At 40.1% G+C, this 27,087-nt stretch overlaps 2 protein-coding genes across 5 annotated transcripts; one reads left to right on the top strand and one right to left on the bottom strand.

Moving 5' to 3' along the window:
* The first annotated feature begins 7,356 nt into the window (after positions 1-7,356).
* Positions 7,357-9,502, top strand: tifa (TRAF interacting protein with forkhead associated domain). The gene is made up of 2 exons (XM_053629390.1): positions 7,357-7,499; positions 7,681-9,502. The coding sequence occupies exon 2, from the start codon at positions 7,719-7,721 to the stop codon at positions 8,292-8,294; it is 576 nt and encodes a 191-aa protein (XP_053485365.1). The 5' UTR covers positions 7,357-7,499; positions 7,681-7,718; the 3' UTR covers positions 8,295-9,502.
* Positions 9,503-11,911: 2,409 nt separating this feature from the next.
* Positions 11,912-27,036, bottom strand: LOC128610217 (cornifelin). Of its 4 annotated transcripts, none has more exons than XM_053629391.1 (4): positions 26,869-27,036; positions 14,496-14,619; positions 12,545-12,705; positions 11,912-12,395 (listed from the first exon to the last, which is right to left on the bottom strand). In XM_053629391.1, the coding sequence occupies exons 2-4, from the start codon at positions 14,602-14,604 to the stop codon at positions 12,111-12,113; spliced, it is 555 nt and encodes a 184-aa protein (XP_053485366.1). In that variant the 5' UTR covers positions 14,605-14,619; positions 26,869-27,036; the 3' UTR covers positions 11,912-12,110. The 4 variants fall into 4 exon arrangements, with proteins under 4 accessions (XP_053485366.1, XP_053485368.1, XP_053485369.1 ...); XM_053629393.1 differs by lacking the exon at positions 26,869-27,036 and adding an exon at positions 26,388-26,406; XM_053629394.1 differs by lacking the exon at positions 26,869-27,036 and adding an exon at positions 26,339-26,357.
* Positions 27,037-27,087: the final 51 nt, after the last annotated feature.

Raw genomic sequence — 27,087 nt, 5'->3', positions numbered from 1 at the left:
ATCACCTAACTACAAAACTTCCTTGTAAATCAAGGAACACCATGGCAGTACACTGTGTTTATATGTGGAGCTCACTCTGTGCTGTTTTGTATGTACAGTTGAAAGAAAATGAATGCACACCCTTTAACTAATTTCCTTATTTATTTGGCCTAATCTGGAAATAAAATAGAATACATCTACACAGTACACAGCATCATATGCAAGCATGTAGTCTACTAGCATAATTTTAAAAGTCAGAACAGTCCAGACTTAGAGCTGATACAGTGTATACAGCTTGGGGGAAAATGTTGTCCCAGTATGTGGTAGTCTTGGTTATAATTGCCCTGCATTGTTTTCCAGAAAGGGTTGCTTGGGCAACTGTGTTGCCTGGGTAAAGATAATCAGCACTTCTTGTTTGTTTCCTAATCTTGGAGACAGACAGGTTCAGGAGGGTGGTCACATTACAGCCAATTATTCTCTCGGATGATGCTCTGTAGCCAGGCCTTGTCCTGTGTGGTGGATGGGCTGAACAAGCACGAGAACAACACTGACTGTGGTAGATGGTACATTTTCAATTGCCTCAGAAAGTACATCCAAAGGGAGATTTTCCTGAGAGTACTCCAGTACTAAGAGAAGAAAATTGTTGATCCACCTACAAGGAGAGTCCAACACAGACATCTGGGAGAGTTTGGCCTGTTGGAGCTAAGGGAAGATTAAGTGCAGACAGAATCTCCAGATCTGTGCAATTCAGATGTTCAGGGTCTGTTTCAGATGAGGTAAGACAAATTAATGAGAATTTCGGAACAAAAGCAAAGCAACGGATATATAAATAAATTATATATATATATATATATATATATATATATATATATATATATATATATATATATATATATATATATATATATATATATGCATATGTTGTCGTTTAGGTCATAGATGATGAATTATATGGACAGAGTTAAAGGTCCAATGATTGATAAATAATGTCTGTAAGGCACGACATGACAGTTGATTAACACGAGGCTTTATTAAGGCTGGAAATATGGAGACAGACCATGGAGGAGGGAGGGGGACGGCTGGGGAGTTAAGGTGACAGTGTGAGCACGACTTGGTAAGAGGTGTGAACTGTGAGAGGGGAGGTTGGGTGGGGTGAGAAGTGGGGTTATTTTTCAGCTTTTCAAATCTGCAGTAGATCTCGTCTTTTGGACAGTTGGTGGGCATCAGTTGGGAGTCTAGTTCTTTTTTTTTGGTTGATAAGAGTCTGCATTTCTTTTTAAAACTAATGATGGCTCATTAACAGAGGAGTATTTTTTCAGTTTCTGCAGTTTGAAGGTTTTACAGTGTATGCTTGGCTGTTTTAAAGAGGCCTTTATCCCCACTTATAGAGATATAAATGTAAAAAAAGGGAGACACACCTTGTCTGCCATTCCTAGAGCCATCTTAAATCACACAGCTATAAATGTTACAGCTGTCATCTGATATAATTTTTTGTTGTTGTTGTTATTCCTATTTTATATTATAAAAGAATACAGGACTACAATCTTAGGAAAAAAATAATATCGACAACCCTTAAAAAGTAATATCTAGAACCCTTAAGATTTTATCAGATTTTGCTCTTCTGGGTAACCCTTAAAGGTTCCTTAAAGCGTAATTCCTTATCGTGAAGGGTTCCAAACTATAACAGTTACATAATCTTTTGAGGATGTACAAAATATCAAATTTGAAATTGATGAGGATGAGAATAAATGGTGCCACCACACTGCCACAGCACTGCCATGTCCTGTTTCAAGCGCTTAGGAGAGTTGCCATAAGACACACACACACACACACACACAAGGTCAGATAGCAAAGTCTCTCAGTTTATTCAAAAAGACAAGAGTTTATATATCAGACAATCAGACAGTTAGGTGCCTCAACAACAGTGTGCTCATTGTTCAAGGTAAAATGGTGGGCCGTCGGTACATCCCGTACCAGGTGCAATATAAGAGAAACTAGGAGAGAACGAAACATTCCTGTGATATTGGTTGTTGAGGAGACAAGAAAAAGGTCACAGTGTTCTCAAGAGAGAGAGAGAGAGCATTCATAAACTCATGAGCTAAAGTAAGAGAGCATGCCATATTAATATTTATCAATAACCCTTTTAGTAAGCTAAGAACCCTTGGCTATTTTTCTACGAGTGTGGAGAAGTATGTGATTTGGAAAATGAAAACTTTCACACAGTCACAGATAGGGTGTAACTTATATAGAGGGTTTTCTTACTCTCTATACAGTATGTACATTGATGTGAAAAAATAAGTACACCCCATGGGAATTGATTATGTTTTTGACATATTTGGACAAGCAATCATCTTTGAAACATTTGACTCATAGGCATCCACAGAAAAAGGCATTTTCTGAAGGTTTTACAGAACTCTTTATATCTTTGCATGATGACACCACACACCTCAATAGCAAAGGGAACATCAGACGCTAGATGTGAGAGATTTAAATAAGACAGGTCTTTTGTCCTCATCAATCCTGAAAAATTTAACAATAATTTTCAGGAGTACAGAAATAAATTAACTTCCTGATGAACACATTTAATCATAATTTAATAGGCTGCAAACACTGACGAGATGTCATGACCGCCAAGGGCAATTCCACCATGGACCATTAGAGGGCATGTCTGTGTTATGCTTGTGTTATGCTTGTGTTATTTGCACAATGTTTTTGATTAGCTAGCATTTTTCTTAGTGTTTACTTTCTAGTTTATTTAGTTCTGATAATCCTGGTTCCTAGCATGTTTACTCCTCGTGTTTGTTCCTTAAGTCCGTTTCCTTGAGCCCGTTCCCTGTGTTGTTCTGCAATAAGTTCTGCATGTGTATCCGCCTCTCTGAACTCTCCCCCGTGACACAAAAATAAAAATGACAACCATAAAATTGCCTATTTGGGAATTGTGAAACCTTAGCTGTGTCAGAAGTATTCTGCTTATGAGGAAGGCATGCATCAAGACTCTTCTCTGTTCTGGCACCTAGTTGGTGGAATGAACTTCCCTTAGATGTCCGAACATCTGAGTCCCTTGCAATCTTCAAACAATGACTAAAGACCTACCTCTTCCGGAGGTACTTAAATTAGCACTTTAATAAAAAATGAATTGTGTTGTCTGTGCATTCTCTTACTCTTACCCCAATAGAGTTTCTGACTGATGGTATTCTTTGACCTAGTGAACCAGTATCAGGATGTATTTATTGATAGAGACTTCAAAGCATATCTGTAAGTCTCTAAGTTCATCTGCCAAATGTCATAAATGTTCAATCAAATGTAAGTAGAAAGCAGCTGACTTGATGCCTATGCTGTCTCAAAAGCCAGTTGTCTTATAAAGACAGTGGTTTAATATTGTGAAAGTAGCTATAAGAAAATGCTTCAAGACAGGCCACGTTACACACATACGTTAATGGTAACTAATCCTAAAGTCCATTATATAAGATGGAATAAAGCATGGATAGGGAAAATGGAACTAATATTCTACACCAGTCATTTCTCACTAGAATAAAATCTTAAATCAAAAAATCTCCGGTGTTTTCCATTGGTATTTTTGTACAGGATGGCTTACACACTGGATCATGGGATGAGTAGGACAGTGTATTCAAAAATCAGCACCTTGGAAAGCAGTAGTCAATGAAAACATTGATTAGGACATGCCTTTATGCGTTCCTGCCTCCAAATACAGCCTTACTTGGAAATGAAAATAACAACAACATGGAGGATTATGGGTAAATTGTCAAGCCGAGTCATACTCAAGTAGCTCAAGTAGGAATAGCTCAAATACAAAAAGTGTTTTTCCTGTTCACAATGAACAATCCTAAACTAGGTTGAACTAGGTGAGTTAGAGCCACGATCCTCAAACTGGGGTCAGTGAAATATAGGGGGATCCATGATTTTAAAATGTTAGTGGAAATTACAACCCACCTTTAACAGAGTTATTAAAGTAAGTACTGTATTGTTAAGGTTACTTACATATGTGACTTAGAACAGGTTCAATCCAAGCCTAAATAAGTAAAAAACAAGTAGGCCTATAAATAATGTTAACTTGAATCTAATGACAATTCATTCATTTGTCCTCAGTAATCACTTTATTTGAGGTGGGAAACTGGGAAACAGTGCCCATGAGATGGGAAAACACCATGACCATGTCAGTGCACCATGCATACATACACATTAACACACACACATTCACACCTAGGGGAAATTTAGTCAATTCACCCTCTTGTATGTTTTTGGGAGGTTAGAGTAAACCAAAGAACCCCACACAAGCATCAAAATGGGTAAAGCATCTACACAACACTGCATCATCTCTAATAACAATTTTAATTTTAATATAAATACACTCCAGGGGGAACAATGGACCAAGCCCAAATCATTCAGCAGGAAATTAGCCAGAATTAAACAAATAGATAAAGTAACTTGTTATCTGATAGCTTTTTCCTTTTTCCTTTGATTTCTTTAAATGTTTAAGACTTGTGGGCAGCGTTTTTAAAAATTATTATTATTATTATTATTATTTAACATTTTGTATTTTTTTTTACTTTATTTTAATTGTGTACACCCAGACATGTGTTTTTGACATAAAACATTTTAATCATGACTTTTCTTTTGCATACAAGAAGAATAGAATACAAGAAGAAGAAGAATACAAGAAGACTTTTCCTTTGCATACAAGAAGAAACAGTGAATTTCTCTGTTTCTAACTTTCCCCAAAAACAGTTCACTACAGCAAATGGTGGCACAGGAGGTCTCAGGAGTGCATTTGTTTAATTCTTGCAATTTTTCTGACCAATGGTGTGGAGTTATTATATTTAGTTCCATGAAAAGCTTAATATTTTTGCCATTTTGGGCTTGGCCCATTATTTATTTATTTATTTATTTGCTCAGGAGTTCTGTTAATGTTCCTAATATCTAAATATCTTGGATGATGATTATAAAATAAAATATTTTTCACTTAAAGGGGTCCATGGCAGCAAATAAATAAATAAATAAATAAACAAATAAATAAACAAACAAATGAATAAATAAATAAATAAATAATAAAAGTTGAAAAACCCTGAGTTAAACCCCGACCATGAAGACGGCCTTCAAGATGTCGTCGGGGATTTCCCCAAGGGTTCATGGCCAGGGAACAAGGGAAAGTTAAAAAGAGCACTGAAACAGAAACATGGTCTCAAAGACAGAACTGTGTATTATGGTGTCTATATCTGTATCTATATCAGCTACTGCTCATATATATATATATATATATATATATATATATATATATATATATATATATATATATATATATATATATATATATACAGTATCTCACAAAAGTGAGTACACCCCTCACATTTTTGTAAATATTTGATTGTAACTTTTCATGTGACAACACTGAAGAAATGACACTTTTCTACAATGTAAAGTAGTGAGTGTACAGCTTGTGTAACAGTGTAAATTTGCTGTCCCCTCAAAATAACTCAACACACAGCCATTAATGTCTAAACTGCTGGCAACAAAAGTGAGTACACCCCTAAGTGAAAATGTCCAAATTGGGCCCAAAGTGTCAATATTTTGTGTGACCACCATTATTTTCCAGCACTGCCTTAACCCTCTTGGGCATGGAGTTCACCAGAGCTTCACAGGTTGCCACTGGAGTCCTCTTCCACTCCTCCATGACGACATCACAGAGCTGGTGGATGTTAGAGACCTTGTGCTCCTCCACCTTCCGTTTGAGGATGCCTCACAGATGCTCAATAGGGTTTAGGTCTGGAGACATGCTTGGCCAGTCCATCACCTTCACCCAACAGCTTCTTTAGCAAGGCAGTGGTCATCTTGGAGGTGTGTTTGGGGTCATTATCATGCTGGAATACTGCATACTGATCATGCTCTGCTTCAGTATGTCACAGTACATGTTGGCATTCATGATTCCCTCAATGAACTGTAGTTCCCCAGTGCCGGCAGCACTCATGCAGCCCCAGACCATGACACTCCCACCACCATGCTTGACTGTAGGCAAGACACACTTGTCTTTGTACTCCTCACCTGGTTGCCGCCGCACACGCTTGACACCATCTGAACCAAATAAGTTTATCTTGGTCTAATCAGACCACAGGACATGGTTCCAGTAATCCATGTCCTTAGTCTGCTTGTCTTCAGCAAACTGTTTGCGGGCTTTATTGTGCATCATCTTTAGAAGAGGCTTCATTCTGGGATGACAGCCATGTAGACCAATTTGATGTAGTGTGCGGCGTATGGTCTGAGCACTGACAGGCTGTCCCCCCACCTCTTCAACATCTGCAGCAGTGCTGGCAGCACTCATACATCTATTTCCCAAAGACAACCTCTGGATATGACGCTGAGCACGTGCACTCAGCTTCTTTGGTCGACCATGGAGAGGCCTGTTATGAGTGCAACCTGTCCTGTTAAACCCTGTATGGTCTTGGCCACCATGCTGCAGCTCAGTGTCAGGGTCTTGGCAATCTTCTTGTAGCCTAGGCCATCTTTATGAAGAGCAACAATTCTTTTTTTCAGATCCTCAGAGAGTTCTTTGCCATGAGGTGCCATGTTGAACTTCCAGTGACCAGTATGAGGGAGTGTGAGAGTGATGACACCAAATTTAACACACCTGCTCCCCATTCACACCTGAGACCTTGTAACACTAACAAGTCACATGACACTGGGGAGGGAAAATGGCTAATTGGGCCCAATTTGGACATTTTCACTTAGGGGTGTACTCACTTTTGTTGCCAGCGGTTTAGACATTAATGGCTGTGTGTTGATTTATTTTGAGGGGACAGCAAATTTACACTGTTATTCAAGCTGTACACTCACTACTTTACATTGTAGCAAAGTGTCATTTCTTCAGTGTTGTCACATGAAAAGATATAATCAAATAGTTACAAAAATGTGAGGGGTGTACTCACTTTTGTGAGATACTGTATATATATATATATATATATATATATATATATATATATATATATATATATATATATATATATATATATATATGATAAGGTCACAGTAATAAAGTAGACAAAAATAATAAATACTGCTGTAATGTTTTGAGAAGAGCTTCTTTAAGGCAGGACAAACACCGGCACGTGATAGATTTATTTTCTATCTGGGTCTGATATATTATAGTATTGTGTGTTTGGGCACAAAAAAATAGTTCTACAACCTTACAAGTTTTAAATCCGTGATTGCAACACTGAGTGTCACATATCTGGAATAAATTTCATTATACAGTAGTTTATTTCATATCGAAATTATTTAAAAGAAGGCTATTGCGCAACACTGGACTTTCCATGTCACGTGGAGCAGTTGTTCTATAGGAGCTGACGCAATCACCTTCTGTTTCCGCCCCTTGTCTGTGTGTGTGTTTGAAAACAACAGAGCTCCGTTAGTTTGAAGATGAGCAATGTGCTACACAGTCGAAGAGTGTTTCACTCCAAAGCAGAAGACAAAAGCAGGACGTGTTTAAGATAGTCCTTTGGTGTTAAAAGGTAGGCTAATCCAAAACAATAATAGCAAAAGTAGCAGCACTTATTTATTTAACTTATGTATGTAGTTATAACAATTCATAACTACTCTTTTTTAATGTAACTGTACACCTACTATGATGTTTAGCTTGTGAAGCATACCTACCTGTGTTAAAATGGTTTTACTTTGGTTTCTGTCCTGTAGTTAACATTCTAAAGAGAAGTCTGAGATCACCCAGAACAATGCTGGCTGTATCTCAAACCATGGTGACGGAGGAAAGCCTCACCTGTCTCCACATTCAGCTGTATCATCCAGACCAGTCCACGCAACCTTTGTTCAGCTTTCTGCGCATGAAAGAACCTTACAAGATCAGCGCCGAAGATCCCATCAGGCTGGGCCGAGATGGACAGTCGTGCTCGTTTGTGCTAAATGACACCCGTGTCTCCCGAAAGCAGCTCTCCATCCAGGGGTATCGCAAGGCTGGTAGCCCAACCCTACACTTCACTGTGCAGAACATGAGCCAGAGAAGCAAGGTTATGGTAAACGGGTACGAACTGGGCCATCTGGAGCGGGCTGATCTGCAGGAAAAGGCCCTGCTCAGATTTAGCAAGTATGAGTTGCTGATTTGGCAAGAGCCTGGTGAGGCACAGGACAGATTTGAAGTTTTGTTTGAAAAGCTGAATGTTTCCCCGTCAAGGGAAATGGGTATAGACGTGCCGTGCAGGATAGCAGTGATGGATACAGGTGTGAGAAACTGTCAGAATGGATCACCAATGAATCCAGAGCCACTGGAAAGTGATGAGACACTGTATATGTAGCAGTCAAGAGAACATATTTAGGGATCCAAAGATGAGCTGAGGGGTTATTTTTAGTGCAAGGATGGGTACGAGGCTGCTGATTTAGCACATGACATTTCCTCATTTCATTGTGTATGAGGACAGACATGTTCACAGTTACAGAGTCTTGGTTCTGTTCTGTCGTTCTTGTCATGTTTTTTTTTTCTTGCCTGAACTCTATCTTTTGATTCTGTTACTTAAATACTTTTTGTAAATTGTTGACAAATAGTTGAACAATATTTTGAGTAGCATTTCTGACTTGTTTACTATATTTTTTGCTAACTGCCACTGAGGCAGATGTTTAGCTTCTCTCTCTGTATAAAATTGTCATAAACACTTAACTGCACATTATTATTTATCTATGACTATCATTAAGACTAACTACCATGCATTTATTTAGTATGTACATATGTAGTGTTACACAGGCCATGGTGAAGTGTACGATAGCATACCATCCTTTTAGAAAATGTGAATTAGTTAAAGAAGCATTATTATTATTATTATTATTATTATTATTATTATTATTATTATTATGAACAACTCTCTCTTTTTTTTTTTTACCATAATTCTGTTTTAAACAAATAAAAACAATCTTGCAAACTTGCTGGAGTATTCAAAAATTTATTCAAAAATATTTAAAAAATTAAATGATATGAGATAACTTGTACTTGTTGTACAGTAATTCCAGTGAACACATTGTATGAACTACTGTGAAAGAAAGGGTGGACAATGTTTTCTCAAATATGTCAAGTATTCAGCACATTCTTTCAGTACAGATTACACTGAATGATAATAGACTTGAATTGGATTTAAAGTAAACAGGTCACATCTGGGTCATCAAGGCTCCTGTCTTATCACTAGCTATAGCCCTGTGAGAACAACAAAAAAAGCCAACACTGCCCTGGGCTGTTTCTCAGTAACCTGCAACAGGAAGCTCCTAGTCAGACACCCAGTCATAAGACGTGGCGCAGTGCAGAAGCTAGAAAACATATCTGGTTGATGAGTTACATTAAAATGTCTTTTGATAATTTGTAGGAGAGCCCTCTAAGATCCAGAATCAGCTGCTAAACCAATGAAAAGGCAAAAGGTTAAAAATAAAAATCAGATTTCATTGTTTGTTTCTTGTATGTTTGAAGGAGACACACAAACTATGTAATGCTATATTATCATCATATTCAGTAACTGCTTTATCCTGGTCAGGGTTACAGTACATCCGGAGCCAATTCCTGGAAGACTGGCTAAGAAATACGACCTGTATGGGACCATTGATAGGCGCCATACACACACATTCACCCACTTGTTCACACATGGGGCAATTTTAGAGTCACCAATTGACTTACTGAAATGTTTTTGGGAGGTGGGAAGACACCTGAGTACCTGCAGGAGATCCATTGGGAGAACATATGAAACTCCACACAGCCCTGAGCTTAGGATCAATCCCCATCCCCCAAAGCTCAATACACATAAGAACAACAACAAAAAAAACCTGTCCAGCAGGTTTATGGCACAGGGCCATAAAATTACATGACAGAACTCTTATCTTATCAGTATAGGTGGGTACCGATGGGAGAAGGATTCTTAAACTCAGTTAAGTTGAAGGTGTATTAGAAACCGAAAGAGTTGAGCTCATGGTGAAGTTGAAGCACTGAGGGGAATTTACTTTATTTCACTGAGTGACACCAGTTTTTGTCATAGCAGAGTCAAGGGTTATAGTAAACTGAAACTAAAATGATGAAATGTTTTGTGAACAGAAATGAATTCAGCGAGAAACTATGTATAATGTGATAATCATCTCTAGTAAAACCAACTGAAATTTATTTTTAAATAAATGGGTTCTATGTACACAAATGGTACATGATGATACAACTACAACTAAATGAAAAATGTCATGGTGTTCTCTCTACATTATCCAGTTTTCTCCCACTTCCAAAAAACTTATTGGCGACTTTATATTGCACCTAGATGTACTCTCTAGATCCAGGGTGCATTCCCACTTCCCACGCGTTCAGTGTTACAGTATATCCACCACAGCCTGATCAGGATAAAGTGGATAACTGGAGATGAATTTATAAATCTTAAACATGCCACATTAATTAAACATTAATAAAACAAAACAAAACCCCCCAACATTATGATGACATTACAAAGGACCATAACTTGCAGGCCCTATAAGATTACCTGGTAAATTTTAGTTTTAAGTATTGTCATCAGTTCTATTACAGTTGTCCAATGGTATAAATATTTCCCATTGTAGATTTAACGATAGTTTCTGGTTCAAACACCTGCATATCACCATGACTGCCACTGTTAAATAAAGGGTGAACTTGCACACAGTTAGATCAGGTGTATGGTAAGGAGAATTGAGCACAAACAGGTATTAAGACAGAAAAAATGAATTCAGGTCTAAAAGAGTTTATTATCTTATACTATCATCTCCCTGTGTTCATGTTTTTGATAATAGCTGAAGTTTTGCTAGGCATGCCACAGGCATGCCATTTCTACCGCTTGCTTGGGCTTGAACCCCTGATCTTCCAATCACCAGAGCAACCCAGAGCCTTAACCACCAAGCCACCACTGCCCCCACCTGTTGCCAAACTTATTAACAAATTCAAAAACACTGGAAGTGTTGCGCACCAACAGAAAAGTGAACGTCCACAAACAACCACTGACAAAGGCACAACAGCCGTGGTGCTGGCATACATAGTCCCCTATATACAGGGTTTTGGGATACCCTGTATATAGATGTATGATTCATAATTTGTAGTACTAGCCACTGTATTGCTATAATTTATAAGAACCTGTAAGAATCTATGAATATGAACAATTTTGGATGATTCCAGATTGTGAACAAAGCTCTAGATGCCAATTTGTTCTGGGAATCTGTAAAATAGAGAACGATATTATAATATATTCTAGAGCCATGGTTCTCAGAGTCCCCAGAGTCCGTATCCAGCATAACCAGGGGGTCCATATTTTTTTAAACTTTTAATCTACTAGTTTAAAAGTTGTTATGTCTCTAAATAATATCAACTTAAATATAATGACAATTTTAATAAAAAGGGGTTCTATGGGTAGAAAGGCTCCAATTAATGGCTAAAGTATTATTTAAATAATGTACCTAATAGTTTAATAGTTTGTATTTAAAAGAGGTCCCAATATTTAATAAGCTACAATAAATTTTAAGGTGGATATATTTATCATTCATTCATGCTACTATTACACATTATATCATCTATTACACATTATTTCCCAACACTGCCCTGGTGATTTGACAGACACTGACTGTGTATGAGTAATGAGCTCGATGTTGTGAATGATTTTCTGTTGTGGCAAGAACATGTGCTTTATTTACTTATTTGTTTTTAGCCACAAATCTACTGTATATTGAAGGTTTCAGCTATCTCATTATATATCTATAATATCTCATATTATCTATTATTGTCATAGGATATCACTGCAATAACATCAACAAGTGGCTATGTAAGTTAAAAAACCTAGACTAAATACCATATTTTAATTTGTGCTAAACCCTCCAAATGTTTTGAATTAGAAGGCTCACACATAGTCAAAGAATAAAAAAAACTGATAGTGCTGCATAATTAATATTGTGAAGTATTATGTTTTAATGATGCCTCCAAAGAAAAAAGGAACAGTTTTAACACAAAAATAGACTTTGTATACTTGTTGATATATTCTTTCAAACATACATAACGAACTGCAATCGAAACTATAAAAATGCAGGAAAAGAGATTCTACATAAAATACACTTTTTATAGAATTCTGTAGATTATATGTAGCTTATACAGCCGGATACAGTCCTGCACCATGAGGGTCAGTTGACTTGGAAGGCTGGGCGTACATAGGAGGGTTATTAGGCTGCAGTGGCTGGTAGCCCGGATTCACAGCAGGCTGCTGGTAGGACGGATTCACCATCGGCGCGTTCGCTGGTGCTTGGTAGGTCACGTTCACCGGCGGGTTCACAAACACCTGGGGCTGTCTGCGGAGCTTCAGCTCTCTGGCCATCTGACACCATGAGCAGATTCCACAGCAGGTCACCACGCAACAGTCATCACACATTGTGCCCTTGTAGGAGACAAGTCCACAGCAGATAACATCAGTCCGACAATCCAAAAAGCGTACAACTCAGTGCTGTTCTTTGGCATATTTGATTTTGGGTGCATATGGATTTGGAGCTGTAGTCTAGCCATAGTGCAGCTCAGAACATCATGTACCTGGATGCGGTATCTCTCTCTCATGGCACTTCTCACAGAATAACCAGCGGGTGGTATGAGGGCCCCGAAGCACAGATCCAGCAGAGGGAGACAAAGGCATTCTCCAAACTCTTGGCTGGTAGTACACATCAAACACCAGGGGCACCAGAAACCAAAACAGCCTGTGCAGACATATTTTGTGTAAATAAAAAAAGGAGATTTAAAATAAAAAAGGTAAAATAAGGATTGTAGGTAGTTCCCCCGGTGTATCTGACTTACCTTAGCCCCCTAACCTGTTACCTTTGCGTTTTCCATTCTGCCTGTCAATGGCTTTTTAAGCAATTCGATTTGGTGTAAAATATTTTACACAGACACATATCAGAAGACTTGTGTCTGGCTTGTCTTTAAAAAATAGTTCACTGTAAATCAGGATACCCCCATTAACTTGTGACTTGTGAACTTACAGTACCCTCTATTAATATTGGCAACCTTGGTAAATATGAGCAAAGAAAGCTATGAAAAATTGTCTTTATAGATCAACATTTTGATCTTTTGTTAAAAAAATTCACAAAAATACTCTGCTCTCATGGATATCAAAAAATTGCAAACAAAACACAGGTTTATCAAAAAAATTATATATATTTGTTAAATATAGGTATGCAACAATGATTGGCACCCTTTTAGTCAATACTCTGTGCTACCTCCCTTTGCCAAGATAACAGCTCTGAGCCTTCTCCTATAATGCCTGATGAGGTTGGAGAATACATGGCAAGGGATCTGAGACCATTCCTCCATACAGAATCTCTCTAGATCCTTCAAATTTTGAGGTCCACGCTTGTGGACTCTCCTCTTCAGTTCACCCCACAGGTTTTCTATGGGGTTGAAGTCAGGGGACTGGGATGGCCATGGCAGGATCTTGATTTTGTGGTCAGTAAACCATTTTTGTGTTGATTTTGATGTATGTTTTGGATGATTATCATGCTGGAAGATTCAACCACGGCCCATTTTAAGCTTTCTGGCAGAGGCAGTCAGGTTTTCATTTAGCATCTGTACAGTTCTGGAGACTTCCTGACCCCAAGATGCAACTAACTTTTTTTAAACAAAATATCAAAAGATTAAACAATAAAGACAAATTTTCACAGCCTTCTATACTCATATTTACCAAGGGTGCCAATATTAATGGAGGGCACTGTATTTCTTCTCTTTAACTCCAATTGTCATGACAAGTTTTAGATATTAAAATCAAGTTTATAACAAGTATATATATATTAAAAAAATGAAACTTAAAGTAATCCATTGTCTTGACTTGTAAAATGTAACGTTATGAGTTGAATCTTGTCTTCAAGTTGGGTTTACTCGTGTTTTCAAGGTAGCAGGTGAATTACGTTTCTAAGTTTAACCACCTGAAACGTTTTAGAGTGTTGTCGTTATAAACTAACACATTTCCATCATATTTTGTCTAGGTTATCTGGGTTTTTGAACATGTATTACACGACACAGGATGGAGAAACCATTATAACTATATTATATAGAGCTTCATACAGTAAATACAAAGGAGTAACAAATAACATAACTAACAAATACTCAAGTATTCAAATTATTTGGCCAGCAGAATAGTTTTAAGTTGTTTCTCCATTTTCTCTCACTAGCTAGGTCTATCACGACATTTTCCGGCTGGGAGGATGAATTTTAAAATGGAAAATTCCGTTTTAAAAACATGATGGCAGGCTTCACGTGTCTCGGACGAAGCATGTAGTAGTCGTACACGCTTCGTCCGAGACACGTGAAGCCAGCCATCATGTTTTGGAACATGGTGAGCTCATGCTGTGTTACGTGTGGTTGAGCTCATGCTGTGGTTGAGCTCATGCTGGTTGAGCTCATGCTGTGTTACATATAAATGCAGCATATAATAACTGAATTAAAAAACCACCACCTTTCCTCTCAATCAGATCATTTATATGCATATACTCACAGACGCTCATGTCGTCGCAGCAGTCACACAAGCCAGTGCTCCATGTGCTAGTTTTGGCATAAGCCGGCAACATCACCCCTGGCTGGACGGTGATTGTAGTATTAGCCATTATAGTAACTCAGTCCTAAAGAACACACACACACACACACACAGATCATAAATGCAGGTGCCAACATAATGGTACAGTAATACAGTCATCACAAACAATTTTTAACAATGAGCTCATATCAGTCTGGTAATTTGGCATTAAAATTCAACCAGGTCAAATGACAGTTGGCAAAGGGATCAAGAATATAGCAGTTATGAATACAGCAAGATCCAAAAGTGGTATAATGACTGAGTGAGAACGTCACAGACAATCCAAAGCCAAATTCATGTGTGGAAACTAAACTACAGTGCTGGTGGTTGAGTCGTATCTTATGGAAGGTTGAAACAACTAGTCTTATACCTTATTTTTAAATAGTCTAACAATTAAAATCATTCATTCATCTTCAGTAACGGCGTATCTTAATCCAGGTGCCGATGAATCTGGCGTCTATCCCAGTAATAGTGGGTTTGAGGTGGGTATATATTTTGGATGGCATGCCAGTCCGTCACAGTGCACCAAGCACACATATTTGCATATCTACAGGCAATCCACTGCAGGCAATCTACCTGCTATCTTTATACGAAGTGGCAGGAAACCAGAGACCACAGAGAAAAGCACAGAGATGTGTAGAGAACATGTGAAACTCATGTGGCTGACACTTTTATTCAAAACAATTTACAGCTGAGATATACAACTGAGCAAGTGAGGATTAGGTGTCTAGCTCAAAGACCCAATCTCAGCAGCTTGGTTGTGGGATTTGATCTCACAACCTTCCGATCACTAGATGCTGATTTAACTGTTGGGTCACAGAAAGCCATGAGAGCAACAGTAATCCAAGTCTGAATCACGGATCCTGGTGCTGTGTGTATACATTATTCTCCCTCAGCAAACAAGGATTGGCTGACATTTTCCGCATCTGACATTTGCTTCATTAGTTTTGCCCTGGAGCGACATGCTAACAAAGCGTAGAGCTTTAGCATTGTGCAACTAATTCGATGCAGCATACTTTTGTCTACTTTTGATAACAGTGTCATACAGAAACCACATACCACGTGCATTCAAAGTTAGTTCAATCCTCAACATGGTTTGAGAATGTTATGACAAAGACGTGTATGTTTATACAAAGCTAATGTTAGCAAATATTATTTCCTTTACTTGTTAGCATTGAAGCTCCAGTGACAAATTAAGGAAGAAAACATCAAATGTTTTGGGTAAATTCCAACAAACTGTTGCCAGAAAATCGGAAGCACACAATTGTATATAATGTCTTTGTATACTGTCACTGGAGCTAAGAGGCACAAACTTGTTCCACCATGACCACGCCCTTGTGCACAAACTGAGCTCCATGAAGACAGTGGCTGTGTCCGAATATCCCTACTACAGTGATATACATGCTGAAATTGTTTTTTCCCAATAAAAGATAAAAATATATTTCAGATTAAGCTCTGTTTTTACTAAACGTCTTAATACATGACACTGTATTAAGACCTTATTTTCAGATTAAATTTTTACTTCTTGTCTTTCATGCCATTCCAAATGCCACCCTGTTCAGATATAAACCCTTATAGGACGCCATCTCTGGCAAAGTGGATTATTGAAATTTTTAGCATAGTCAGTCCAGCAACCAGCATGTTTTTAGAGGTCAACCAGAGAACCTGGAGGAAAATCACATGGACATATGCAAAACTACGCACAGACAGTCATTTGAGCTCAGATTACAAACCTGAGCTGTGAAGCAGCAATACTGCCTATTGTACTGCCCTAGGTAAAATCCTTTTTAATTCTCAGTAGGGCATTTGGTAATCAGATACCTACAAATCTTTTTTTTTTTAAAACACTGAATCACTGCACAAAGTGAGAAACCACACATCAGTTTCAGGATAATGAACGATTAATGCCTTCATAGCATCAACAAGCTAGGAAGTTAACATGAAAGATGCCTATCTTGACTCGTGTGCTGTGGTCAGATACGACCAAAATCAGCTTTTTGGGCTTTGCACACTAATAATCTGCACATATAACTTACCCTTGGTAAATTACCCCTGGTAATGATGCTTGAGGCTGTTTGTTAAATGAGCCCAGGGGCGCTTATGTGGATTGATGGAATTTTGCTAGTTACCAGGATATTTTAGCTCTGCTTAACCTGGTTAGTTCTTCCAGGAGGTTAAGGGTATTCCTGCTGGGTCTGAATACTTGAATCAGCACCCTGAACTGATTCTAGTCTTGTCTAGGGAAGATTCTTCACATAGAAGAATTCCTTGCGAATAGTGGACTGATTGAAAACTCTATAAGTCACATTTGTGCATGCAGGTTTGCAAAATAGTAGACCAGACTACTGTTTTTAAGAGGACCAGAGATCAATTCTCTGAAGCGATCACAGGCTTGAAAACACCAATCACACTTCAGCAAAAATACCAAACTATGGTGTCAGAGCAACCCGAGTTCCAAAAAATACAATAAAATAAAAGCAAGTCTGAAAACAATCAAGTTCGTGAGCGCAAACGTACTTCCAAATCAACAAATCAGCCGAAGGAACGCAAACACAAACAACTATCTCAGTCCTCATCTCTGAACCCTGAAAAGGGAAACGCACAAATCTTAGAATATAAAGGAGGCTAATTTTTATGAAGGGTGCCAATAATTCTGAAGTTGCCTGCGTACCCTGAGCACTATCTGATAACAAGCTGAAACTTGAGGAACTGTTTTGGATGAGATTTACTCATACATTTCACAATCCAGTGTATAGAAAACCGTTGCTGAAAAAGAGTGTCGTTTCCCCTAACCTGCCATTGTGGTAAAGAAAAAAAGACGAAAAGAAGAAGAAGAAAAAAAAAACACATATTGTAACACTATCACACACTCATTTAGACATTTTTCAGCTCCTGTCTCATCAACATGTTCAGTTAACAGAAGGCTTGTCTTTCTATATAACATGATTCAAACTACATGTGACTTTGGATTTGACACGTACTAACGCTTTTTTTTTTAAATTAAATGCTTCATGTGTTTGAAATAAAATTCTGACAGTAAACATGAATGTTTTTTTGTTAACTTAATAGCTTCAGTTTTACACAGGGATTCTTCAAAGTTCAAGACTGTAAACTTTACTTTATAAACATAGTGAGGCATTGATTTTTTTTTGACACCTGATCTCATTATTCACATCTGCAACAAAGTCTATGAAAGTCCTTCCCCAGTTTATAACAGTACCTTAGTAAAACAACAATAGTTCACCTTCCCCTGTATTCATCACTAAGAGGAGCGTAGCACACACACAAAGACAAAAAAAAGCTCAGAAAATTAGTATACGTTTCCATTTTGGTCCAACATTTCACTTGCAAACATGCATATGAGTCACAGGCAGATGAAATCCACCCAGACTAATTTCACTGTTTCTAATTTCCTCTTTCTGCATTCTCCTTTCATTTTCTAAAGTGTACAGTGCATCCGGAAAGTATTCACAGCGCTTCACTTTTTCCACATTTTGTTATGTTACAGCCTTATTATAAATGGATTAAATTCATTATTTTCCTCAAAATTCTACAAACAATACCCCATAATGACAACGGGAAAGAAGTTTGTTTGAAATCTTTGCAAATTTATTAAAAATAAAAAACAAAAAAAAGCACATGTACATAAGTATTCACAGCCTTTGCTCAATACTTTGTTGAAGCACCTTTGGCACCAATTACAGCCTCAAGTCTTTTTGAGTATGATGCTACAAGCCTGGCACAGCTATTTTTGGGGAGTTTCTCCCATTCTTCTTTGCAGGACCTCTCAAGCTCCATCAGGTTGGATGGGGAGCGTTGGTGCACAGCCATTTTCAGATCTCTCCAGAAATGTTCAATCGGGTTCAAGTCTGGGCTCTGGCTGGGCCACTCAAGGACATTCACAGAGTTGTCCTGTAGACACTCCTTTGTTATCTTGGCTGTGTGCTTAGGGTCGTTGTCCTGTTGGAAGATGAACCTTCGCCCCAGTCTGAGGTCCAGAGCGCTCTGGAGCAGGTTTTCATCAAGGATGTCTCTGTACATTGCTGCATTCATCTTTCCCTCGATCCTGACTAGTCTCCCAGTTCCTGCCGCTGAAAAACATCCCCAGAGCATGATGCTGCCACCACCATGCTTCACTGTAGGGATGGTATCGGCCAGGTGATGACTGGTGCCTGGTTTCGTCCAGACATGACGCTTGCCATTCAGGCCAAAGAGTTCAATCTTTGTTTCATCATGGTCTGAGAGTCCTTCAGATGCCTTTTGGCAAACTCCAGGCAGGCTGTCATGTGCCTTTTACTGAGGAGTGGCTTCTGTCTGGCCACTCTACCATACAGGCCTGATTGGTGGAGTGCTGCAGAGATGGCAGTTCTCCTCTCTCCACAGAGACACGCTGGAGCTCTGTCAGAGTGACCATTGGATTTTTGGTCACGTCCCCGACTAAGGCCCTTCTCCCCCGATCGCTCAGTTTGGCTGAGCGGCCAGCTCTAGGAAGAGTCCTGCTGGTTCCAGACTTCTTCCATTTATGGATGATGGAGGCCACTGTGCTCATTGGGACCTTCAATGCTGCAGAAATGTTTCTGTACCCTTCCCCAGATCTGTGCCTCGATACAATCCTGTCTCGGAAGTCTACAGACAGTTCCTTGGACTTCATGGCTTGGTTTGTGCTCTGACATGCATTGTTAACTGTGGGACCTTATATAGACAGACATATATAGACATAGCCTTTCCAAATCATGTCCAATCAACTGAATTTACCACAGGTGGACTCCAATCAAGTTGTAGAAACATCTCAAGGATGATCAGTGGAAACAGGATGCACCTGAGCTCAAGTTTGAGTGTCACGGCAAAGGCTGTGAATACTTATTGTCACGAGTTCCCCTTTAAGCAGCGCACTGTGGAGCATGTGAGCGCGCGTGCACGAGCAGGTGCGCGAGCACCTGCTTTTCCCTTGTGGACAATCATGACATTTCTACGCGTGCATTTGTTTATGTTTCTGTCATGTCTCCTCCCCGTTCTGTCACTGGTTGTAGTTTCACGTGTGTCTGAACTGCCCTCAGCCGTCAGCTATTACGACGCTGAGTAGGTTTGTATAAATATCGCGCGCCTCCCAGCACACGACGCGGAATGTTGAATGAGTTAGACAGTCGATTAGTTTAGAGTCCTTACGATAGATAACCACAGTCACAGTCCATAGTTTCATGTTTCGATTCATAGTCTTAGTCTTAGTCTTAGTTCATAGTTCATGTCATGTTTAGTTTCGTTTGTTAAGTTCACGCTGGTTTCTCTGCTACCAGTCCCTCGCTGCTGTTTATGTTTCATGTTTGGTATATCGACCCTGTATCCCAAGACCACGACGTTGATTCCTGCCTTGCCTCGTTTATGCCTGTTTGCCGATCGCCTGAACCTTGCATGTTACTGGATTACGTTTTTGGATCACGTTTTGGATTTGTCTGCCTGTCTCTCTTTAAATAAAACTGTTGTTCAACCTGCGCTTGCATCCTACCTTATCTCCGTTGCGTCACGAAACGTGACAGAACATTCCGCCAATCATGGATGCAGCACGAGAACGAAGAGGACGCAGAACCCAGAGGTCCACGCCAATCATCCCCGCCTTGGATTCTATGCAGTTTTCGCAATGGACTTTCATGGACCTTCCCGATTGGTATGATGGCTTCTTTGGTTATCCGGACTATTTTATGATTGACTGCCAGAGTTACTTCTCCAGCCTGTTTGACCCGAAGCCAAGGGAGAAACAATGGATTAAGTTCATGATGTCCGGATTTTTTGGCCCAGCTCGCAAGTGGGCACAGCGAGTAGCAGCCATGAGACCCCGGGTACTGGAGGACAGTAGGCAGTTCTCGGACCTGTTTCTGAGGGAGTTTGGAGAACCAGGGCAGAGCTACAACTTGGATGAGCTGTTCAAGGGAGTTAATGTGGCGAACAGTGCTGATCTTCCATTCCACAGGCATTATGAGCGGATGAGCCACCAAGTTGATGTTAACACGGACAACCAAGTCCCTGAGGTCCAAGTCCAAGTCAAGTCTCCAGTCACTGAAGTCCAAGTCAAGTCTCAAGCTTCTGAAGTCCAAGTCAAGTCTCAAGCTTCTGAAGTCCAAGTCAAGTCTCAAGCTTCTGAAATCCAAGTCCAGTCTCAAATCCCTGAGGTCCAAGTCCAAGCCAAGTCTCAAGTCCCTGAGGTCCAAGTCCAAGTCAAGTCTCAAATCCCTGAGGTCCAAGTCAAGTCTCCAGTCTTTGAAGTCCAAGTCAAATCTCAAGTTCCTGATGTCACGCCCAAGTCTACCGACCCGGTCGCCCAAGTTCAGCCCACGCCCAAGTCTACCGACCCGGTCTCCCAAGTTCAGCCCACGCCCAAGTCTACCGGCCCGGTTGCCCAAGTTCTGCTCATGCCCAAGACTACCGACACGACCACCCAAGTTCTGCCAAAGCCCGAGTCTGCCAACACGCACAGCCAAGTTCTGCTCACGCCCGAGTCTACCGACTCGGCCGCCCAAGTTCTGCCCACGCCAAATCTATTCGTCTGCCGACACGCACAGCCAAGTTCTGCTCACGCCCGAGTCTGCCGACACGCACAGCCAAGTTCTGCTCACACCCGAGTCTGCCAACACGACCACCCAAGTTCTGCCAAAGCCCGAGTCTGCCAACACGCACAGCCAAGTTCTGCTCACGCCCGAGTCTACCGACTCGGCCGCCCAAGTTCTGCCCACGCCCAAGTCTATTCGTCTGCCGACACGCACAGCCAAGTTCTGCTCACGCCCGAGTCTGCCGACACGCACAGCCAAGTTCTGCTCACACCCGAGTCTGCCGACACGCACAGCCAAGTTCTGCCCACGCCCGAGTCTGCCGACACACACAGCCAAGTTCTGCTCACGCCCGAGTCTGCCGACTCGGCCGCCCAAGTTCTGCTCACGCCCGAGTCTGCCGACACGGCCGCCCAAGTTCTGCCCATGCCCAGGGTTCACCTGGTGATCTCAGAGCCCCAGCCTGAGATCTGCGAGGTGATCTCAACTCCAGAACTGCAACCTTCCAGTTCAGCTGTGGACGTTGCTCAGCCTCCCTGCTCAGCTGTGGACGTCGCTCAGCCTCCCTGCTCAGCTGTGGACGTTGCTCAGCCTCCCTGCTCAGCTGTGGACGTCGCTCAGTCTCCCTGCTCAGCTGTGGACGTCTTTCAGCCTCCCTGCTCAGCTGAGGTCGTCGCTCAGCCTCCCTGTTCAGCTGTGGATGTCGTTCAGCCTCCCCGCTCGGCTGAGGTCGTCGCTCAGCCTTCCTGCTCCATGGCGAACATCGTTCCCCCCTCCTGCTTCGAGGAGACCCACGCTCCTCTCCCGGGCCTCACGGAGACCCACGCTCCTCTCCCGGGCCTCATGGAGACCCACGCTCTGCCTTCATGCTCCGCCAAGGACGTCGCTCCACTTTCATGCTCCGCTGAGGACGTAGCTCAGCCTGTCTGCCCGGCTGTGGTCATCGCTCTGCCTACCTGTTCAGCTGAGGACATCGCTCTGCTTCCCTGCTCTGCCATGTACGTCGCTCTGCCTTGTTGTTTCGCCAGGAACGCCGTGCGGTCTCCAGGCTCTGTTTGGGACATTCTACCCAGGGGGCCGGGGCCGCCAATGGAGATGGATGTTTCATGGCACTCCGGGAGTGGTGCCCTTGGGGGGGGTTCTGTCACAAGTTCCCCTTTAAGCAGCGCGCTGTGGAGCATGTGAGCGCGCGTGCAAGAGCAGGTGCGTGAGCACCTGCTTTTCCCTTGTGGACAATCGTGACATTTCTACACGTGCATTTGTTTATGTTTCTGTCATGTCTCCTCCCCGTTCTGTCATTGGTTGTAGTTTCACGTGTGTCTGAATTGCCCTCACCCGCCAGCTATTACGACGCTGAGTAGGTTTGTATAAATACCGCGCGCCTCCCAGCACACGACGCGGAATGTTGAATGAGTTAGATAGTCGATTAGTTTAGAGTCCTTACGATAGATAACCACAGTCACAGTCCATAGTTTCACGTTTCGATTCATAGTCTTACTCTTAGTTCATAGTTCATGTCATGTTTAGTTTCGTTTGTTAAGTTCACGCTGGTTTCTCCGCTACCAGTCCCTCGCTGCTGTTTATGTTTCATGTTTGGTACATCGACCCTGTATCCTGAGACCACGACGTTGATTCCTGCCTTGCCTCATTTATGCCTGTTTGCCGATCGCCTGAACCTTGCATGTTACTGGATTACGTTTTTGGATCACATTTTGGATTTGTCTGCCTGTCTCTCTTTAAATAAAACTGTTGTTCAACCTGCACTTGCATCCTACCTTATCTCCGTTGCATCACAAAACGTGACACTTATGTACATGTGCTTTTTTGTTTTTTATTTTTAATAAATCTGCAAAGATTTCAAACAAACTTCTTTCACGTTGTCATTATGGGGTATTGTTTGTAGAATTTTGAGGAAAATAATGAATTTAATCCATTTTGGAATAAGACTGTAACATAACAAAATGTGGAAAAAGTGAAGCGCTGTGAATACTTTCCGGATGCACTGTACATTGTAGATGGTACATTCATTTATACACCCATGTTATTACTGAACAATGTTCATTTGTTCAACTATTTATTTAGACATCCATTATTATAATTATTGTAAGGGACAAATACTTTTCGTGCGCTGAGCATCAAAATACAGACGCGGATTTCTAAAATCTCATTCAAGTTTTGTGGAAGAATACAATTAGAAATTGCATGTCTGTGCAAAAAAAACCTAATCCATGAAGCAATGGTCAGTAAGATACAGTGCCCTCCACTAATATTGGCACTCTTGGTAAATATGAGCAAAGAAGCCTGTGCAAAATTCTTTGTTGAATTGTCTTTATTGATTTAAACTTTTGATCTTTTGTTCAAATAATTCACAAAAATACTCTGCTCTCACGGATATCAAACAACTGCATACAAAACAGGTTTATAAAACAAAAATTGGTACCCCTTTAGTTAATACTTTGTGCTACCTCCCTTCGCCAAGATAACAGCTCTGAGTCTTCTCCTATAATGCCTGATGAGGTTGGAGAATACATGGCGAGGGATCTGAGACCGTTCCTCCATACAGAATCTCTCCAGATCCTTCAAATTTCGAGGTCCACGCTGATGGACTCTCCTCTTCAGTTCACCCTACATGTTTTCTATGGGTTTCAAGTCAGGGGACTGGGATGGCCATGGCAGGACCTTTGTGGTCAGTAATCCATCTTTGTGTTGATTTTGATGTATGTTTTGGATCATTATCCTGCTGGAAGATCCAACCACGGCCCATTTTAAGCTTTCTGGCAGAGGCAGTCAGGTTTTCATTTAATATCTGTTGATATTTGATAGAGTCCATGATGTCATGTATCCTAACATAATGTTCAGGTCCTCTGGCAGAAAAACAGCCTCAAAACATTAAAGAGCCACCACCATATTTAACCGTGACCATGAGGTACTTTTCCATATGGCTACCTCTCTGTGTGTGCCAAAACCACCTCTGGTGTTTATTGCCAAAAAGCTTTATTTTATCTGACCATAGAACCCGATCCCATTTGAAGTTCCAGTAGTGTCTGGCAAACTGAAGATGCTTGAGTTTGTTTTTGGATGAGTAGAGGCTTTTTTCGTAAAACTCTTCCAAACAACTTGTGGGTATGTTGGTTACTTTGGATTGTAGTTTTGGAGATTTTCTGACCTCAAGAGGCAAATAATTTCTGCAATTCTCCAGCTGTGATCCTTGGAGATTTTTTGGGCACTCGAACCATCCTCTTCACAGTGCGTTGAGATAATATAGACACACGTCAAATTCCAGGTTGATTCATAACATTTCCAGTTGACTGGAACTTCTTAATTATTGCCCTGATGGTGGAAATTGGCATTTTCAATGCTTGTGCTATTTTCTTATAGCCACTTCTCATATTGTGAAGCTCAACAACCTTTTGCCGCACATCACAGCTATATACCTTGCCTTACCCATTGTTACGAATGACAAAGGGAATTTGGCCTATGTGTTGCCTCATATTTATGTGAAACAGGAAGTCATGATTGAACAATTTCCTGTGCCTAGTCACACTGGTGTACTAAAAAAATGGGAAAAAATCAATGGAAATATACTTCAAATATATATTATCCTCATATGAATTCATAGGGATGCCAATAATCGTGCCACAAATATATTTAACACATTTTTTTTTTGATAAACCTGTGCTTTGTTTGCAATTGTTTGATATCCATGAGAGCAGAGTATTTTTGTGATTTTTTTTTAACAAAAGATCAAAAGGTTAAACAATAAAGACAATTTTTCACAGCCTTCTTTGCTCATATTTACCAAGGGTGCCAATATTAGTGGAGGGCACTGTAAACTTCCTAACTCAAGTTTACTCCAAGACAGAAATTCTGACTGTATGACAGTTTGTTAAGCATATTAAACATTCCATCTTAAATACAAAGAATATAAATTGTACAGTGAAATTTACATTACAGATCCATGAAGGATGGATTTTTAATTTGTTTACCTAGAGCACTACAATTGTACCATAATGAGTTCTTTCCTGACAGAATTATAGCATTAAGGATTAGTCAGTTAAGCAATAAAAAAAAACTAAATAGTAAAATCAATTTTACATTCTAATAGATGCAAAAAAACACACATTGTACCTGCTGGAGTTGGATGGAAGATGTGAAGCCAAAAAGCAGACGGACTTTCTCTCTTACGTGCCTGTGTGTGTGTGTGTGTGTGTGTGTGTGTGTGTGTGTGTGTGTGTGTGTGTAAAATGTCAGCAGGACTGTGGACAGGTACAGGGACGGACATAAAAGGCACACCCATACTTTTTTTACACTGCTGTTTGTTTTGGCAACAATGCATTGGTGTAAAGGCAAATAATCCTTTTTTTTTAAAATGACAATCATTTCTAGAGTGTCCAAATTGTCCTTAGTGGGGTCAAGCACAAATGCTGTACCAATATAAGCTTTAAAATTTCAACTTTAAGATTTATATCTCTAGATAAATAACAGGCTGTCACTGCCATTGTGTTAAGACGTGACAAAAATTTAGAAGAAAAATAGCCTGATGCTACATTAACTGCAAATTTCCTGAGCATTGTACAGATGCTTGTAAATCAGATTTGAATAACTTAATCATAGCAAAACAAACTGCGAAAGGTTTGTGGCCGGAAACCCGAATGTTGCACTTGTATACCCACGAGGTACTTTTACTGCAGAAGCATATCAAAAACTAAACCTTGCCTACTGTTAGGTTAGTTGGTTGTCCCTATCAAAAAGGATTCCCAGGCCTTTAGAACCCTTAATAACCTTTAATTAATCCTTAAAGAACCACTTTTTTCTAAGAGAATACCAATAGGAAAGACTAGAGTTGCTACATTTTAAATACCTGACTGGTTCTAGGTAAGAATAAAATAATTAGCAATTATTTAGAGATTGTACCACACGTTTAACCAGTTAACGGATACTATGTTTACTCTCAGAAAAAGCAGGAAAAAAGGTCAGTAGACTCTCAGCTTTCCTTGTTGCTGGTGTGCTATCCTCAAGGGTACATCTTTTGTATCTTTAGCCTGTGTGGTTCCTTGAAAACGTCAAGTAGCTGTAGACATACCTTTAATGTAGGACTCGAAAAGCTAATTAAAGGTAAAAGAGTGGTCTTTATAGTCCGGTGATATAACTGAAATAATTTTAAACGCACACTACATTCACATTACCATGTAATATACACCCTATAGGTATGAAAGGCGTAGCAACCTGGTGAAATGGAAAGGTACAGGATTCTTGAAGAGTTTTGCTTTGGTACCTTTTTGCTGACAAGAAAGCAACTACACCGTTAAAGCTTCCTCTAGGGGAACGTTTTGGAGAGAAAAAAGAAAAGAAAAGAAAAAAAAAGTTAGCATCATTTATGATAACGTCTCGAGTACATCTTATGCTTTGGATTTTTTTTTTCCATGATTTGCGATGACACAGTTCTTCCATGCGCCCATGCTTTAATTCTATCTTTAAATTTTATTTATTTATTTATTTTAAAGCGTAATAATAATAATAATAAAACAACAACAACATTTGTACAAGCTTTGAAACTTGGTGATGGTATGGACCATTGTGGCTCTCGTGTCAGTAAAAAAATAATAATGAAAAGAATCACAGCCGAGTTTCGTTTATGTTTAACGTTTGCATCTAGTTTTATTGCATTTTACTGATGCCTGAACACAGCCATAAAAAGGTAACTACGTGGCGACGAGTTACAAAGAAAAGAAACAGCATAAGTTTCGATTTCTTACCAGTCTTAATCCTTCAGGAAGATGGTGGTATGTAAGCCACAGCCCTGTACTTGCTTGGTAAAAGACAGCCCCTCTGTATTGTTTGTCAGCTTTTACTCCCCTGTGGTTAATGCGTCACATCCAGTCACTTCTTCGCCTTTATGCAAAACGTCCACCTGAGTGGTAATGTCCTCTTTTGGTCTCCAAACTCTCGTCTAATCCCTGCTCTGTGAATAAAAT

This window comes from Ictalurus furcatus, chromosome 7 (assembly GCF_023375685.1).
Source record: "Ictalurus furcatus strain D&B chromosome 7, Billie_1.0, whole genome shotgun sequence".
In the NCBI taxonomy this organism is placed as follows: Eukaryota; Metazoa; Chordata; class Actinopteri; order Siluriformes; family Ictaluridae; genus Ictalurus; species Ictalurus furcatus.
This window is presented reverse-complemented; position numbering and strand designations above follow the sequence as displayed.

Excerpts from the sequence above, each read along its gene's own strand:
- LOC128610217 (XM_053629391.1), bottom strand. The coding sequence starts at position 14,604 with ATGGCTAATACTACAATCACCGTCCAGCCAGGGGTGATGTTGCCGGCT. Across the intron at positions 12,706-14,495 it reads CTGCGACGACATGAGCGTCT|GCTGTTTTGGTTTCTGGTGC; the intron begins GTGAGTATATGC and ends ATGTCTGCACAG. Across the intron at positions 12,396-12,544 it reads GAGAGAGATACCGCATCCAG|GGCACAATGTGTGATGACTG; the intron begins GTACATGATGTT and ends GTCTCCTACAAG.
- tifa (XM_053629390.1), top strand. The coding sequence starts at position 7,719 with ATGCTGGCTGTATCTCAAACCATGGTGACGGAGGAAAGCCTCACCTGT.